The following is a 17,779-nucleotide window of genomic DNA, read 5'->3' on the forward strand; positions in this document are numbered from 1 at the left end:
CATATTCATTCATTGATATCTTGCTAGTTGCTGCCCATAGATGTCTAGGGCATGAGATAATATGGAGATGCGATGCGATACTATGACTGGCGCGTGTCGTTAGCTCAGCTGGGAATTACAGCTGTATCAGGTCGGCATTGATGGTTGGGATTCCACAACTCAACTGGCTTAGCTGCTCGGGAAAACTTTTCCGTTCTGATTGTTTTACTCGTGTTGTTTGTAATACCGATTAGTCGTGCCACGCGACACACACTTTAGCGGACAAGCCTCCGCATGAATGGGATGAATAAAGTAGCGTTTAGGTATTGATTTAAAATGCAAATATTGAACGCATTTTTGCACTTCTTTTCATTGCACTTTGGACACAATATGTACAACAACAAATTAAGTGAGAAGCTATTAAATGTGGTTTGTTTGAAGTGTCGCTAAACTCGCAGTTGACTCATTTAAAGTCGATGGGAATTACAGACTTTCCCAGAATCAAGATTAGTGTGGGATTTTTGCGGTCGTATATTGAAAAGATCTTTGGCGTACTCTTCACTTGCATTTATTAACGAAAATTGACTAGAAACTAACAGAAAAATACTCGAGACCGTTACAACGTGCAGCTTAAGCCGAGGGCTTCTCCTCGTTGACCACGGTGGTAGTGCCGGAGGTCACCGACTGGCTGTCGTCGACGGCATCCGTGCAGGACAGCGACGGGAACTTCTGGTACAGGGCAGCACGGTACTTTGGATGGCTGATTCCGTACACGATCGGGTTGTAGACGGCGTTGGCCTTGGCGAACAGCGATCCCCAGATGGTGGCCAGAGGGGTGATCGGGGCCGCTTTGAAGATTCCGGTGTAGTTGATGATCAGGTATGGAGTCCAGGCCATGAACCACAGGGAGATGGTGACGAGGGCGACCTTGGCCAGCTTCATTTCGGTGCTGGTGTTCTGGGCTTCCGACGATCGCAGCGAAGCTACGTTCATCTTCTTGGCCTGTTCGCGCATGTTCTTCTCGTGGGCGGACACGGCCTTGATGATGAAGATATACGAGTAGATGATCATCAGCAGAGGCGCAAAGTAGACAAAGACCGAGTATACCAGGATGTACGAGCGGCTCAGGAAGGTGTCGGTCAGGTAGTCGGTTCCGCAAGCGCTCATGTTACCCTCGGGGACATATCGGTTCCATCCGAAGAATGGAGGGATAGTCCAAGCCAGGCAGGAAGCCCACACGAGGAAGATTCGCAGCAGGGCACCGTTGTTGGTCATCGGCTTGGCCGAGAGACCCTTGACGATGACGTTGTAACGATCGAACGCAATCAGTGTCATTGACCAGATGGAGACGCAGCCGAACAGGGATCCCAACATGCCGTACAGTTCACAAGCAAACGGTCCAAAGACCCAGGTCTCGTGGTAGCAGTTGATCACCATCGGCGGTCCCATCGTGAACATCATCAGGAAATCCGAGAAAGCTAGATTGACCACTAGCAGGTTGGACGGGGTTCGGAGTGTCTTGGTGTTGGTGAAGATGTAAACCACGCAGCCATTTCCAACCAGCGAGATGAAGCACAGGACAAAGATCGCGAATCCGAGGATCGAGTGCCACAGCGGGTTCATCGGCGGGAACTGGTACCAATGGGCGTCCACCATATGCAGCATATCGGCCGGAACCCGGTCCACTACGGTCAGGTTCACCATCGCTCCCAGTCCGGACTGGGCGGCATTCCACGCTGCGTACGATGCCATTGTTGCAGATCACTTCCGTTGAACTACCACTCTCTACCACCAAGGAACCGGAACTAGTCGAAGAAAATCGCCTTTTTCAGCGAACTACTTCAGACTATCACAAAAAGGACTACAAACTCTTAGCACGGCAATTGATGTTGAACCAAAGAACAACTCGATTCAATGCCGAAATTCCCCGGACTTTTATATCGAGGCGGGGCCCGTCCTGTAATTAGATTAGGGCCGTACGGATAATTCATAATTTCATAAGTTAATCCCTGCATGGCCAATAGTCCGCGCGGTGGTTCTCCTTATGTAAGTCGTCGTATTTACTAACGCTCGCATAGAACGTTTATTGACCGTGCCACGTGCAAGAAATGAATGAATGAAATCGAACAAACTTGAAACGCAGTTTTAGAAGGTCAGATATTGAAGCTCTTTTGACGCAAGAAGAACCTGGTTTTGTGCTGGACCGTTTTTTTGCATCTCGCTTTGTGACGTCAAAAACAGTGGACGAGCCTCTCTTCTCACAGAAAAAAAAAATGTAAATTTACAGGACACTGAATAGATGTTTCACACGTAAACATGCTCGATGTAATTTTGAAAATTGATTTAACTGGCTGTTTTCCACGTAAAGAGCCAAAATGAAAAATGAAATTAAACGTAATTGCCAAAACTGATTTAAGTGAAAATTTTGGCAATGAATTTCATTAATTTGAATGCCCAAAAAACATAAACATGTAAATGTCGAAACGATTGTAAAATTTGCTAAATGTAAATATTGAAAGCATTCATTTTTGTCACTGACAGAAGGCAAAAAACAAAACAGCAATGCTGTTTGTTTGAGCTGGTTTGTTTTAGTTCGGACCAGTCGCTCGTCAAATAAAGTGTTTTGAAATGATCGAAATGCAATTCGGGTGCAGTTTAGGTTCAGAAAAGACGCACTTGGCCAGGGGCCAATTTCAGACCGATTGAATTTGCCGAGTAAGGTAATTTATCAGTAAAAAATAACAAGCAAAACAATGTAAATAGCTCCAAGCCGAAGTGTTGACAAGCTGTCCATCCTGCTCACGACAGTTGATGTTTGCATTTAAAACAATCAGAGTAGATTATTTGTTTACCTTCGTCGTTGGCTCATTTACATTGTTTTGCTGGAGTTCTTTTGCGACAAAAGTTTGTTTACATTAGAAATGTACTTTTTTGGGTCGTTTGACGGAATTAACTGGGTCCGGACATAATTCGATGTCAACTTTCACTTTAAAAAGGCAGGTTCCTGCGTTCCTTGTTCTTACCCTGACGTGAGGAGTTACATGACGCAAGTTTTCTTTGTTGTTGTTGTGCGTTCCCGAGCACAAAACAAAGCTCCTTGAGGGTGCCGGGTTCGGATGCAGATTTAATACTTTGCCAATGACAGCATCCTCAGCTACTATGGATGGAAAAGCTGGCGGTACGTTCCGGTGCCCTCGTCCACTAAGGGCGGTTCAAGCTCGACTGGGTCGTGCTGGTCTAGCTGAACAATGTGACCAGTTGATTGCCCTGCTGGAATCCATGCAGCTGTACTGCAGGCAGGCGTTTTTGATGTTTTCCGACCTTTCACGTATGTTGACGAATGAAGTTTTAATAAGTTTTCACAATATACAAAGAGGGGCTTTGCCAATTATTTTTGATCAACTTTTTAAACACAAAAACATTGAAAAAATCATACGTCAAAATGATGCAACAAAAAATCAAACGTCAAACGTATCCCGGTTGCTAACACTCATGGCTTAGCTAACACTCTTAAAGAATGATACACTTTTTTCTACACGTGTATTCTAGTACCTCCCTCAAAATGTAATTGGGTCCTAAAATGAAACATAAATTGGGTACTAAAGTCCTATGTCAATTTTTATGTACAACGGTAAAAAACACGATTAAAAACCATTTCTGATCACTTTTTTTCATTTTAATGCAAATTTTTTTTTTGACAAGACAACATTTTTTCGATGGATCAACTATGGTCCCCTTGGAACGAGCTGTCAAGTAGGAGCTTTTCTGTCAAGAAGGACCGCGAGGTTAATTTTTCAAAATTGATTTAAAAATCCATTTTAAACTCTTTGTGGTCGTACAAAGGGTCATTGTACTCAGAAAAATAAGCTTTATCGCTGTAAACAATAATATCAGCATTCTAAGCTTCATTTTAGGACCCAGAAAAGCTCCTACTTGACAGCTCGTTCCAAGGGGACCATAGTTGATCCATCGAAAAAATGTTGTCTTGTAAATTTTGTTTTTTGCATTAAAATGAAAAAAAGTGATCAGAAATGGTTTTTAATCGTGTTTTTTACCGTTGTACATAAAAATTTACATAGGGCTTTAGTACCCAATTGACGATTATGCTTTTTACAACGATAAAACTTATTTTTATCAACACAATAATACCATAGACTAATAATTAGTCTATAATAATACTATGTACAACTAAAATTTCTAAATTAATTTTGAAAAATTAACTTTGCAATTCGAAATGATTTAAAAGCTTCTTTTCTTACCGTTGTGCAAAAAAATCAACTGTATACTATAAGACTCAATTCAGAGTTTGATTTTGTCCAAGCTGGGGACCAAATTTGAGATTTTTTTCTACCGATTCAAATTATGTCAATGTCACTCCTGCGATCAAATAAGTAAGAATAGGAAAATTGAGTTAATTTTTCGTTTCGCTCATGTTTCAGTAAGTTTTAGAAAAATTTGGGAAATAGCATGTCGTTCCATCAATAACTCAATGTTGTCATATTAGATCTTTGATGTTCAATTACAGTTTATTAAAAACGTTTTCAAGTGAGAAAGAGTAATAAATAGCCGAGTAGGAAGTGAGCAAAAAAGTTTTCATTAATAATTTGGCTAAAACATCTGTTAAAACCAACTAAGAACCAACTAAGAAAATTTTCAAAAATGATACTATAGAAAACTAAACGAAGTATAAACAAGTTACATCATGACAATCTTGAGTAAATTTATCAAAACATTGTATTTGAAAAGAAGAACGATGAAGTGTATCTTGCTCGTTTTTTATGTAATCATCAACTAACTTAAGCAAGATGATTTCTGGAGTTTTTATAAAAGGTCATATAAACAAAGTTTGTTTTTTTTTTGTATTTTGGATGATTTAAAATCGCCTTGATTCAGGGTTATTCAAAAACACACAAAGAGCAAAAAAACAAAATTTTGTTTATTGTACCTATTCACAAGAAAAAAAAACTCTAGATTTGTTTTCTTTTAAAACTTAGTCTTTGGTTCTTTAATGTTTTGTTTTTTTTTTATGTTTTTTAGAAAAAGAATTAACGTTTAAAAGTTCAGCAGTCTGCAAGTACAAACACCTAAACTCACAACCTCGAAACGCCCAGAAAAAATTATCAGTGTAGCCGAGCTCAAAACATACGTTGCCAGATCGATTTAGCAAACTTAGACCGGTCTCCCTATTTAGGGTCTCCAATATGACTGTCATGACCGTATCTAGAGATTTTTTTAAAGGACTTATAAGCTACTAGTAGACAGCTGTCTTTCATATGGCGTCATCCATAAAGTATGTCACGCTCTAGGGGGAGGGGGTCTGAGCAAGTGTGACATTGCATGTTATAAGTATAGGAAAAGCGTGACAAAGGGGGGGAGGGGGGGGGGTAAATTTTGGCTGATTTTTGCGTGACGTACTTTATGGATGAAGCCGATGTTTATAAGGCTTTCTAGTCACAAATTTACCAACACATTGAAAGTATGTTTACATGACAGCTGGACGTTTGTTTGCATCAGGTTTCCTATCTCTTTCTAGCAAAATTTTTTTGTCAGGCGACTTCTAGCTGGTTTTTTTAACTGACTGCCCGATATGTCAGCCAACATACTTCGCAGGGCTGTGACAGCTACAGCTCGATCATTGTTTGCATCAGGACACTGTGACGAGGAGTTCGTCATTTTTGAGTTAAATTATATTTTTTTCACCGGGCCTAGAAAGCCTTATAGGACCCTATAAAAAAAAACTCTGGGTATGTTTTACTCATTCTAGTACTTCACATAAGAAATTTATATAATGCTTTATGTTAATCCTGCTGCACCGTGTACTGCTTGTTTATTTTGTTTCATTCATTTTGAAAAGCATCTGAAAAGCGATCTGTCAGGTCGACATGTTATCAGTTTGGTGAACAGAATGTTACGATAATACATTTTTTAAGTGATAATTTCTTTAATCCGGTTTGAAAAGTCGTTCGACGTACACCCCGGGATGATGTGAAATAAAAACATTTTTCTGCGTTTTGTAAAAGACGAGTCATAAGTAAGCGATTGGGTTATAAAAACATATTCTTAATCTAATCAAATGCTTCCACCTTAGTCATTCCATATGATGCCATCGGTGATCGACATCGACACTTTCTCGACACCCGCAAGCTTATGAATTCCTTCTAAACGGACTCGTCGGATCAGATCCGGAACTTGCTGGAAGAGTAGATCAAGCAAAGGTTCGGTGGCGTCATAATGCTCGCCAGCTCTCTCACCAAGATGCACCTCACCGAGGATTTTCAGTCCCCGGGAAGTAGTGGCAATGGCTACTTGCAAAAACAGGTTCCAGTGCACAATTTAAAGCAGCGGTCGCCGGTGGACAGTGTTTCGGAAAATGCCGTTCCGACACTTGAATCGTTGACCGTGCAAACACCGTCCATGTTCTGCTGTTTAGAGTAAAACGGTGGCGGTAGCTGGTGCAGAAACAGTCAACACTAAGTCAATGGTATGTTTTTATGCAATATAGTTAGTTGTTGGTGAATTGCTAATGTTTGATTGCTCTCCCCCCCCCCCCCTCTCTCTCTCTCTCTCTCTCTCTCTCTCTCTCTCTCTCTCTCTCTCTCTCTCTCTCTCTCTCTCTCTCTCTCTCTCTCTCTCTCTCTCTCTCTCTCTCTCTCTCTCTCTCTCTCTCTCTCTCTCTCTTTCTCTCTCTCTCTCTCTCTCTCTCTCTTTCTCTCTTTCTCTCTCTCTCTCTCTCTCTCTCTCTCTTCCATCTTCTGGTTCCATAGGCCGATATGCCAACGCTGAAACGTGAACGTGAAAACCAACAGAAATCGGTTGCTGCGGCAGATGCCTTGCCTTGGTTGTACAACGACGGCGAACAGTCGTCTCCAGCGGCACTTTCTCGCTCGATCGTCGAGGAAGTACCGCTGGAGAATCGCCGAACGACAACGAATGCGGACAGCAAGAACACCCAGTCGCAGGATGAGCTGTTGCAAGGCGGCGAAGGACGCTTTAGATGATCCAAGTTCAGGGCGCCTACGAGGAACAGCTGGGAGCCGACGGAAACATTGCGATCCAGCCATTTCAAGAGGATGAATCGTCGGTGTTGGTGACGTTTACCACGTTCAAGGAAGTGGCGATGGCCAGCGATGCGCAGCAGGTTCAATTGCAGATGCAGGAAGCCGAAGGCGCTGAACAGCACCAGCATGTCGAGAGCGCTGGCGACCAGGAACTCGCGTCAGCTGATGACAGCATTGAATGAATTAATCAGGTACAGTTTCAGTATAATATTTTGAAATTTCTACTCAGATCTTCTTTAGTTTTATTGTGAATCAAATGAAATCTTGTTAGAATACGTTGCATTCCGCAAAAACGCTTAACAAAACCATGAAGGAATATTATGAGTCTCCGTTGAATCTAGATTCTGATGTTATTTTCTACGCCTTTCGCTTGTTTCTAAGCAAAATCTTACAAAAGCGATTGAAATTTACATCTGATTCTAGATTCAACGGAGTAAAATTTTTTTTCACTTTGGTAAATTTACGTAAGTTTCATCGGAAATTTACATGATTTTTGAGCACAGTTTGTTCGGCAGTTTTACGTCGGATGTCATTTAAATTTAAAATGAATTTAATGTAAATTCGCATCATTAATGACGTGCACTTTTGGTACATCATAAATGATGTAAATTTATCGGATTTTTTTTCTGTGTAGCGAGTTCTGTTCCCCATTGAGTTATAGGTTTTCCCAATTTTGGAATGGGTTGGCATGCCATCAATGGAGTTCAACATTTGTTTGCTGTTTTGGTAATAAATATCTATTTTATTGCTATCACTACTCAACTACTGTCACATCAGGAGATCATCATAAAAGAGGAACAAGGACACAAATTGGCAAGTAATGCACTGTCAATAGTGGCATCGAACTGCAAAACTTGGGATGGGTTTGTGTCCCGATGGTTTGCTAAGGTAAAACATGCATGAGTCTAGTCTTCATTTCCCGATTGCGATAAGCTTAAGCGTTGTTGTTGTCCGATGCGACAGTAGCTCCGGAGGCCACGGACTGATCGTCGCTGACAGAGTCAGTTGAGCAGGCCAGAGACGGGTACTTCTTGTACAGCGCCGCACGGTACTTCGGATGGCTGATTCCGTACACGATCGGGTTGTAGACGGCGTTGGCCTTGGCGAACAGCGATCCCCAGATGGTGGCCAGTGGGCTGATCGGGGCCGCCTTGAAGATACCGGTATAGTTGATGACCAGGTACGGCGTCCAGGCCAGGAACCACAGCGAAATGGTCACCAGCGCGACCTTGGCCAGTCTTATTTCGGCACTCTGCTTGGCGGCATCCGACGATCGCAGCGAAGCCACGTTCATCTTCTTGGCCTGCTCGCGCATGTTCTTCTCGTGGTCAGCGACAGCCTGGAAAACAAGGGTTAGTTATTGTTTATTGATAGCCGTACTCCACCAACTATATTTTACCTTCAGGATGAACGTGTAAGAGTAGATGATCATCAACAGAGGTAACCAGTAGACAAACAGCGAGTACACCATAATGTAGGAAGTGCTGACAATATCTTGGGTAAGATAGTCAGTTCCACAGGCGGTCATGTTGCCCTCGGGGACGTATCGGTTCCATCCGAACATCGGAGCCAGGGTCCAGATCAGTGCGTTAGCCCAAATGAAGGCGATCTTGAGCAGCGCATTGTTGAAGGTCATCGGTGTAGCGGACAGGCCTTTCACGATCACGTTGTAACGATCGAAGGCGATCATGGTCATACTCCAGATCGACACGCAGCCAAACAGCGATCCCAACATGGCGTAAACCTGGCACATCAACGGTCCAAACACCCAAGTCTCGTGATAGCAGCTCATCACCATTGGCGGGGCCATCGTGAACATCATCAGGAAGTCGGAGAAGGCCAGGTTGATCACCAGCATGTTGGACGGAGTACGCAGCGATTTGGTGCCCGTGAAGATCGAGACGACACATCCGTTGCCGATAACCGAGACGCATCCCAGCACGAAGATGGCGAATCCAAGGATAGAATGCCACAGCGGGTTCATCGGCGGGAACTGGTACCAGTGGGCGTCAACCAGATGCAGCATATCCGGCAAAACTTTGTCCACAACGGTCATGTTGCTCACCGGCCCTGATCCCCACGAGAGGGCCATTGGCAGAGATGGTTCACCCAACATTTTCACTGATTTCTCACTTTTTTCCTTGGAAAACTGAGAAATTTGAACTGTTGTTACAGGTTTCTACACTTTTTTTTTCTTAGGACTTCGCACACCCTGGGGCTCTTCCGCCGAATCTCGAGAGCGACTCGAGTCCAGCCTTGGCGGCCACTGACTATTTATACGGTTACTCCTTTCACGGACCGGTTGCTCCGGTTGCGCTTACGGTGTAAATTAGATTAAATCGTCTCGGGTCGTCCAACGGGGAGTTCTCCGTCGCGAAATGAGTGCAAAAAGTCGCGGGATAAGTTTTGTGTTTTGGGACTTTTCACCCGTCTGTTGCCCATTCTTCAACAAAATTAAAGTTAATAACATTTAGAATAGGAAAATAGTATATTAGACATACCTAAACATACATTTTTGGCTGAGATATGAATCTCAGACAAAAAGACGCAAGTTTCACTAAAAAATAACGGTTAATTTGAATATTCAGAAATTCACCACATCAATTTTAAATTCACCGGTTGACAATTGGGTACTAAAGCCCTATGTGAATTTTTATGTACAAAGGTAAAAAACACGATTACTTAACCATGTTTGATCACTTTTTTCCTTTTTATGCAAAAAAAAAAATAAAATAAAAAAAATATTGACAAGACAACATTTTTTCGATGGATCAACTATGGGCCCCTTGGAACGAGCTGTCAAGTAGGACCTTTTCCGTCAAAAAAGGCCGTGAAGTTAATTTTTAAAAATTGAATTAAAAATCCATTTTAGACCCTTAGCGGTCGTTCAAAGGGTCATTTTACTCAGAAAAATAAACTTTATCGATGTGAACAATAATATCATAAATTAAAGCTTAATTTCAGGACCCAATTTGGGATATGGTTTCACGTCTGATTGTCTGTCGATTAATTATATCAATATTACACTGAATGATTAGTAAGAACATTGCTTCCATTTTGACTGTATTTTAGTAAGTCTTTGAAAAATGCAGTACATTCAACATACACGGATAAGGAATCGGTTACCCGAGCTCGTACTTCCTCATTCCTATACAGCAGCACTTGGGGTTGCACTTGTTTTGACTGCATGTTTTTACACATTTTTTTTTCGGTGGGAATTATCACCACATTTTCACCAACCATGCCCTTTAAGCCTATTATCCTAGTGGAGTGGCTGATGGAAACGGTAAATTCATACGGGAAAATATGCAGAGATAATAATTCCGCCGCTAATTACAATGGTCCTTATACCTAGGGCATTGGGTGCGGGGTGTTTTGGACCGGCAGGTCAGTCCTTTGGAAGCAGTTTGTTCGTAAGCAGTCGGCCGTTGCGGTTCATTGATTCAGCAGGACTTCCACAATAAATAAGCAGGTGCTTTACTGTGCTGGTGGGTGATCAAAAGGTTTGTTGCGTTCTCTTTGATTTATGGAATTTTGTTCAGTAGCATTATCGGATACCTGGTGGATTATTTATGTAATTCTGGATCATCCAAATAAACTAACCCTTTATCCAAGTATTTAAGGTCGGTAATACGGAAAGACCGTTGCCATAAAAAATGTAGGTAAGAGACGTATGTAAAAATGTACAAGAAATCGTGCCCCATTAATCGCAAAAGTCACCCTCCAAGAGCCAACTCCGCTTCTAGACGGGTTGGCTTCAAAAATGGCAAAAATACTTTTCATTAACTCCCAGATTTCCAGAAAGTTTTGGGTTTGATGATTTTGCTTGCTTCATGTGACTATGGCAATGCCCTAAAAAAACTGTTTCTAATATCAAATTTGGTAACATTTTAATCTAATAACTTTGCATGTTTGCCGAAATTTTTGTTTTGTCTCAGATTATGCTTTGTCACACTTTGTTGCGACCGAGGTTGCGACTTAATTAAAAAATTTTGCCTTACTATAAAAATCGAAATAGGTTTTCTGCCCTTTCAAAAGGTTACTCTTGATTCTACTAATTCGTAATTATTTTTATAGAAAAAAGAAGAAATTCCTTGAGAAATTTACAAATAAATTAAATAACTATTTTAACATTGAACATTGCAGCGAACCAAAAGTTTCCGAGATATCGCGAGTTGAAGGCTAATTAGATGACACTGAGATAATAATAGTTTATCCAACAAGTTGCAAAAACATGATATTTTCAGCACGAGTCTTACATTTATCCAACGAGGTAAGGTAGAGATAAGTAGGCCGTTTCATTGCTAAAGAATGACAGAAAAGTAATTAGTTTAACGACGGAATTGAAAAACAAAACACTTTTCATGAAATTTGAGGGCTTTTGTTAATTTGATTTGGTTAACCGCGGTGGATTTTCTTGAAATAATTCGAACTGTCAAAAATCCACCAAAGCATCTACCGGTGGATACTTCAAGCAAAACATTGTAAAAGGACCCAAGTCAAAAAAGTAAACAAACAGCTTTTTTGTTGCAAACGATGCTAAGAACCTTTACCTAACGCTACATATTGAAACAAGTATAAAAAATATCACTTTTGAGCGAAAAAATAGAATTTTACAAAGGCCCAAACCCATAACTTTTTGTTTGTTTTGAAGATTTCTCATAGACCCTTTGCTCCCGAGGTCCAATATGGAAAGTGGGTTGTTTTGTTTTTGTAAAGGTATTAGCTCAGGGACGAAAACAATGTGTTTCAAAACAAAGACCAGAACGAAGTATGGCCCTTTGTTTCAAATATTAGAAAAACAACAAGCGACCGCGACGGAACGGAGCGGCGAGGCCACGGAACACATTACTGCTTCCGGCTGCGTCGATAAAGACGGTCTCATCAACCTGGAACCACTGACATCAGCGGTGGATGATTTAGTGTTCGAAACAAGAACATGCTGACCCTGGACACGACCATCAAACTAGGTGGCTGTGACTGCTACGACTTTCCGAGAAGAATCTGCTGCGGTGCAACTGCCAGCACCTCCGCCACCGGAACCCGTTGCCGGAAGCTCGCGGGCGATTGATCCGAGATTGCTGCTGGATCCGTTCAAAGAGGGGTGAGAATTGTTGAGGGGGCTCTTATTAAATTTTGGTCTACATATTTGAGTTGAGCTGTTTTTTTTTTCTCTTGCAGGCCTGGACCATCTATTCGCCGCGTGGAGGACGTGATTCCGGAAGATGTGTTGAAGGCGATTGAGTAAGCCGATCAAAAGCAGCTGGAATCGGATGTGGCCATTGCGAAGCTGTTGCAGGCACAGTTTGACTCCGAGTACGATGAGCAGTTGAAGCGGGAGGAGAAACACCGGAACAAGAACTCGTGCGTGAAGATTTCGTTGAAAACTATCGGATGGTTCCGGAAGAGCTGCTGTACGACAAGGAGGACCAGGTGGAGGTTCCGGTTGATTCGAAAGCGGACTGGGATCGGTTTGAGACGAACGAGAAGGAGGAGAAAACGATTCCGAGGGTCGGATACAAGGTGAATTTCCGCCGGAGTTTTCGACCGGGGACGGGGCAGAATTCGATATGAAGTTGTCGAATAAGGTTTTCAACCAACTCAAGTCGCACTCGAAGAAGACAACCAAAAAGCAGCACAAAGCGGCGGACCGGAAGGAGAACATTCCGACTGCGGAAATGGGTCCGAGAAGAATCTGCTACCGGAAGCAGCGGCGGCCGGTACAAGTCAGGGCTGTTCCGGAATCAATAACTGAAATTCGAGCGTGCTGGTCGTCATAAAAACGACGTCGGTTGAGTGTAATTCGTGATGTGTGATGAGCATGAGATCAAGGTGTATAATTCGCAACCACATTTATAGATTTCTGAAACAGCTAAAATCGGACACGGCGAATAAATTAAAGTAATGTAGAATAAAGTCAAAAGATCACAATATATTTCATTTTAAACACTCGAAACTAGCTGACCACCTACAGGTCAATCTCAACCAGCACCACTCTGACGACATTACTCTCTCTTCACTGCCTTGAGCTGCTTCTCCCCCGGGTCGATGTAGATCACGCGTTCGACCTGCTGCACTAGTTTGGCCGGGTCAGGTTCCTGCAACCAACCACTACCAGGTCCATATGTTGCTCGTGTCTGTAAACCATTTACCGCAAGGCCTACTCGGACAGATTAAACTGCAGCCGGAAAAGTGGTCAACCCGTGCGTTTCTATAACCCTCTTTGGAGGGCTCGTATAAAAAATTGACCGTTTTTGGAACTGTAGCACCACCATCCGTCGGCTGATTGTTCGGAGTTGCTTCCAAAGTTTCAATTTCCTCTTCTGGATATGCCTGGAACGTTTTCTCCGACGTTTTTTTCGGGAGACTTAGCCAGCCTGGGCCGTTACTTCGCAGTTTATTCTGTAACGTGATTTTTCAGCTAACTTAAAAGAGCAAAAGATTTCTTTAAAACTAGGCTTACCTGCGATTGTTCTGACGGTATCTATGAATATTGCACCCATCACCTCACATCAGAAAATATTTAACACTAAAATCAATCAAAAGACTTCCAAAAATTATAAAATGCTTAAAAATTAGATTGGATGCAAAAGGCCAAACAAGAGACTAGGATTTGTTTTGGTTAGATTTATTTTGGCCACGGGCCGACCAAAAAAAGTAAACAAAAACAATCGGGCTTTCGTGTTATGGCCAAGGGCCAAAACGGAAAGTGAAACTTTCACTGTTTTCAAAGGATCTAAAATGAAAAGGGCCAACTCTCCCCCAATGGTGCAAAATATTTTTATCAGGGCCTTTGTTGCTTTTTCATCCATTTTCTCGAATAAAATATATTTTTTGGTAATTCTAAGTACAGCACAACGTAGCCTTAATAGTTTTTCACTATTTAAGGGAATAATCTCTTAGATAATCTTCATTAGCTTGAATTAGGATTTGAAAAACTTTTTCCAAACTTCATTTTGATTTTTCTCAATGTTTTGAAAATGGACTTTGAACCTTTTACAATGTTTTGCTTGACTTTTCTACCACAGATTTTTGTGCGATCAATGTGGTAGATGCTTTGGTGGATTTTTGACAGTTCGAATTATTTCAAGAAAATCCACCGCGGTTAACCAAATCAAATTAACAAAAACCCTTTGAACTGCAACAGATTCAGCCATTTGCTGTGAAATTTTCTCAGTTCATCGAAAAATCTTTGGCAGGGGTGCTTTTGCTACAAAAAAATATTGTTAAATATTTTGAGAATTGTTAAAAACTGAACTTTGTTTTACAAATTTTACCATAAAATAAAAAAAATTATTTAAAAAAAAAGTTTTGCATGACATTTTGTTTTCATTTTTAAATGAAATCTTTACCTCTCATTTGTTTCGTTATTCGGACAGCTGTTTCTTGACCCCTTGCCTTTGGAACTGAGTATTGGGCGATAAGGTTAAGCACAAATTGTCTGTGAAATAAGGCCCATTTAAATTGTCGTTTGTAAAAACAAGGTGGGTTTAAATACTCTGAAAATGTTTTTATCGGAAGGCTGGGACAATTTCCAACAACTATGAGCTATTGGATTAGATGGTTTGATAGTTTTGTGGTCCCATGGAAACTTGATTGAAAAAATAAATAAAACAAAAAAATCGCACTCAAAACTTTTAATGCATGCTAAACAATCTTTGGAAATTAAAAAAAAAAGTCAAAATTTAGTCAAGCGCGTGATTGTTGACGATCTCAGGCACGGCCGTACCTAAATTGTAGGTGTTCAGAGTAGGAGTAGTTTAAGAAACTGCACGTGGAGATGTGAAAATTTAATATTCGGATAAAAATTAAAAAAAAAAAAAATACCTCCGTTTTAATCCATTGATTATTTCATTTGCTTCTATTTTTTCTATCTAATCTTTTTTTCTAACAAAGATCCAGCAATCATTGCCAAAATATCACCGTGTTTGTCCTATCTCACCTTTGTACTTAAGCCTTCTCGTCGGAGGCGGTCGTCGCCCCGGAAGTAACCGACTGGGTGTCGTTGGAAGAGTTGTCTGACTGGCACGACAGTCCTGGGTACCGTTGGTACAGAGCAGCACGGTACTTCGGATGGCTGATTCCGTACACGATCGGGTTGTAGACGGCGTTGGCCTTGGCGAACAGCGATCCCCAGATGGTGGCCAGTGGGCTGATCGGGGCAGCCTTGAAGATTCCGGTGAAGTTGATGACCAGGTATGGAGTCCAGGCCATGAACCACAGGGAAATGGTCACGAGGGCGACCTTGGCCAGCTTGATCTCAGCGCTGGTCTGTTGAGCTTCCGACGATCGCAGCGAGGCAACGTTCATCTTCTTGGCCTGTTCACGCATCTGTTCCTCGTGGGCAGAGACAGCCTTCAGGATGAACGTGTACGAGTAAATGATGGTGAGCAGAGGCAGCCAGTAGACGAAGACGGCGTAAACGATGATGTACGAGCGGCTCAACCAGGTCTGCGTCAGATAGTCAGTTCCGCAGGCAGTCATGTTACCCTCTGGGACATATCGGTTCCATCCGAAGAATGGGGCCAGAGTCCAGAAGAGTGCGAAAGCCCACACGAGCAGGATCTTGACCATAGCACCACTGTTGGTCATTGGCTTGGCGGCAAGACCCTTCACGATAACATTGTATCGGTCAAACGCAATCAAAGTCATGGTCCAGATCGAGGCACAGCCGAACAGCGATCCCAGGCAGGCGTACAGTTCGCAAGCGAAAGGTCCGAAGCTCCAGGTCTGATGCCAGCAGTTGATTACCATCGGCGGTCCCATCGTGAACATCATCAGGAAATCGGAGAAGGCTAGATTGACCACTAGCAGGTTGGACGGGGTTTTGAGTGACTTGGTGCTGGTGAAGATCGAAATGACACAACCGTTGCCAATCATCGAGACCATTCCCAAACAGAAGATGGCAAATCCGAGGATCGAGTGCCACAGCGGGTTCATCGGCGGGAACTGATTCCAGTGAGGGTGAACCATGTGCAACATATCCGGGGATACCATATCGACGACGGTCATGTTTCCATTACCCGCCTGATAGGCGTCGAAATGCGGTTCAACGAATGCTGCCATTTCCTCTGATTGGTGAATTTCTGTTGGGATTAAAGAAAACGATTGAGCAAACATTCCATTGTAATTAATTTAAACTTACACTTTGGAAAAGTAATTATCTCACAGCGTCTAGCGGCTTTTCTAAAAGTTTCAACGGTTTTAAGTTAAGCTGAAGAAAATCGTCGTAAAACGAACTACTTCAGACTTAAGAACTGCATTAGACTGTACTGTTGGCTGCGGTTGGTCTACCCAAAGCAACTCGTTCGTTTCGGGGCAATCCTTCTCCTTTTATAGGTGCGCCTGGGTTCTAATTAAATTACGGCGTTGCTTTAAACTTAAAGAAAGGCTTTTTCCCGTACGAACTTCTTACCGTTGCCGGTCACAAGACATTGGCATTTTAATCCTTTGCGCCAGTCAGCTGAGGAATGCAGAAATCGATATGCGGAATTCCTTTGGATGTGACCCAATTTCAATTATCTTTGAGGTTTGTTTTAGCATCGTTCTAAAATGCTCTGAATTTAATTTCATAAAACGAATATCTGCATCAAAATTTTGATCTTTTATCTTTTATCAACATGTGCCGGTTGAACCCTTCTCTATTACATTGAATTTGAATCTCGAAGGAAATGACGGAATTTTATGGTCTACAAAAGTATGAACAAATTGTACAAATTGTTGATACAATCGTTGATCAAGATGACGACTTTAAGCATTTTTCGTTCGACAATATAAAGTTTGCTTCCGTGACTATATTTTGATAACACTATTATCCGCGCACCACCAAACCGAAGTGCGCATCTCTTCTGTTCCGCAAAAAATCTGTTGCGCCATACAAAAGTTGAGTGGTTTGTCGTAAGCGTGTACATCAGCCCGTGGCGCAACAGGCTTTGATAGGTTGCGCTCGTATTTTGGTTTTTGTCTGCCTTCACAATACATGTTGTTCTGAATAAGTGCCCTTTACAATTGTTGGTACTTTTTAGCACCGGAAAATTAACGAATGCATCACAAAATTTAATTTTGAGACACATTTGATTTGTCTCGATTAAAAATTATTTCAGTGTCTCAAATTTTAAATAACGTTAATAATGTACTTTTAAATCTTAATATATTTTTTTGAATATCTAATTTTGATTTTTCTAATTTTTTTTTCTTACTTCTCATTGTCTGATTTTTCTGAAATTTTGGAACTTTTAAATTTGATATTTTTTTTATTTATTATTAGTAACATTTTTTCAAATCTTTTTATTATTTTTTTAATTTAAATGTTTTTTAATTGTAGGATTGTCAAATTTAAAAATTTTGTACTTTTTTTTTTAATTTGGAGGATTGAATTTTTAAATTTGAGAATTCAGTAATTTTTTTTGAGTTAAAAACGCTTAACGTACTTAGATTATTTTGCGCCTCAAACTCATTTTCCCACCATTGATTTTTTTTTCTAAATTAATTTGAGGACCAAATTTCAAATGTTGTAATTTAATATTTTTGAAATCCAAATTAAACGAATAAAATACGAAATTTAGAATTTTCCCATAAACTTTGAAAAATATTTGTAGCGGCCTCATTTAGGAAAATAATAAGGTTTTTCTAGGGTTTTTCACTATTTGCAGTTCGTCATATTTATTAAGATTTTGTTGTGTTATTTTTCATTTCTGGAGTTTGTTTTTTGAAAAGGTCCAATAAACCAAATTTTAAGTATT

At 41.2% G+C, this 17,779-nt stretch overlaps 3 protein-coding genes across 3 annotated transcripts; all 3 read right to left on the reverse strand.

Annotated features, from left to right (window-relative positions):
- Window positions 1–531: 531 nt before the first annotated feature.
- On the reverse strand, window positions 532–1,891 carry LOC6044740 (opsin-1). Its single transcript, XM_001862168.2, has one exon. The coding sequence runs from the start codon at window positions 1,729–1,731 to the stop codon at window positions 610–612; it is 1,122 nt and encodes a 373-aa protein (XP_001862203.1). The 5' UTR covers window positions 1,732–1,891; the 3' UTR covers window positions 532–609.
- A 5,860-nt stretch (window positions 1,892–7,751) lies between these two features.
- On the reverse strand, window positions 7,752–9,299 carry LOC6044737 (opsin-1). Its single transcript, XM_001862165.2, has 2 exons — window positions 8,437–9,299; window positions 7,752–8,376 (listed from the first exon to the last, which is right to left on the reverse strand). Exons 1-2 carry the CDS (start codon window positions 9,151–9,153, stop codon window positions 7,972–7,974), a joined length of 1,122 nt encoding a protein of 373 aa, XP_001862200.1. The 5' UTR covers window positions 9,154–9,299; the 3' UTR covers window positions 7,752–7,971.
- A 5,566-nt stretch (window positions 9,300–14,865) lies between these two features.
- LOC6044735 (opsin-1) lies at window positions 14,866–16,340 on the reverse strand. The gene is made up of 2 exons (XM_001862163.2): window positions 16,183–16,340; window positions 14,866–16,123 (listed from the first exon to the last, which is right to left on the reverse strand). Exon 2 carries the CDS (start codon window positions 16,101–16,103, stop codon window positions 14,988–14,990), a length of 1,116 nt encoding a protein of 371 aa, XP_001862198.2. The 5' UTR covers window positions 16,104–16,123; window positions 16,183–16,340; the 3' UTR covers window positions 14,866–14,987.
- Between the last annotated feature and the right edge of the window lie 1,439 nt (window positions 16,341–17,779).

The sequence above is a fragment of the Culex quinquefasciatus genome, chromosome 3 (genome assembly GCF_015732765.1).
Source record: "Culex quinquefasciatus strain JHB chromosome 3, VPISU_Cqui_1.0_pri_paternal, whole genome shotgun sequence".
NCBI lineage: Eukaryota > Metazoa > Arthropoda > Insecta > Diptera > Culicidae > Culex > Culex quinquefasciatus.

Excerpts from the sequence above, each read along its gene's own strand:
- LOC6044735 (XM_001862163.2), bottom strand. The coding sequence starts at position 16,103 with ATGGCAGCATTCGTTGAACCGCATTTCGACGCCTATCAGGCGGGTAAT.
- LOC6044740 (XM_001862168.2), bottom strand. The coding sequence starts at position 1,731 with ATGGCATCGTACGCAGCGTGGAATGCCGCCCAGTCCGGACTGGGAGCG.
- LOC6044737 (XM_001862165.2), bottom strand. The coding sequence starts at position 9,153 with ATGTTGGGTGAACCATCTCTGCCAATGGCCCTCTCGTGGGGATCAGGG. Across the intron at positions 8,377-8,436 it reads CTTACACGTTCATCCTGAAG|GCTGTCGCTGACCACGAGAA; the intron begins GTAAAATATAGT and ends CTTGTTTTCCAG.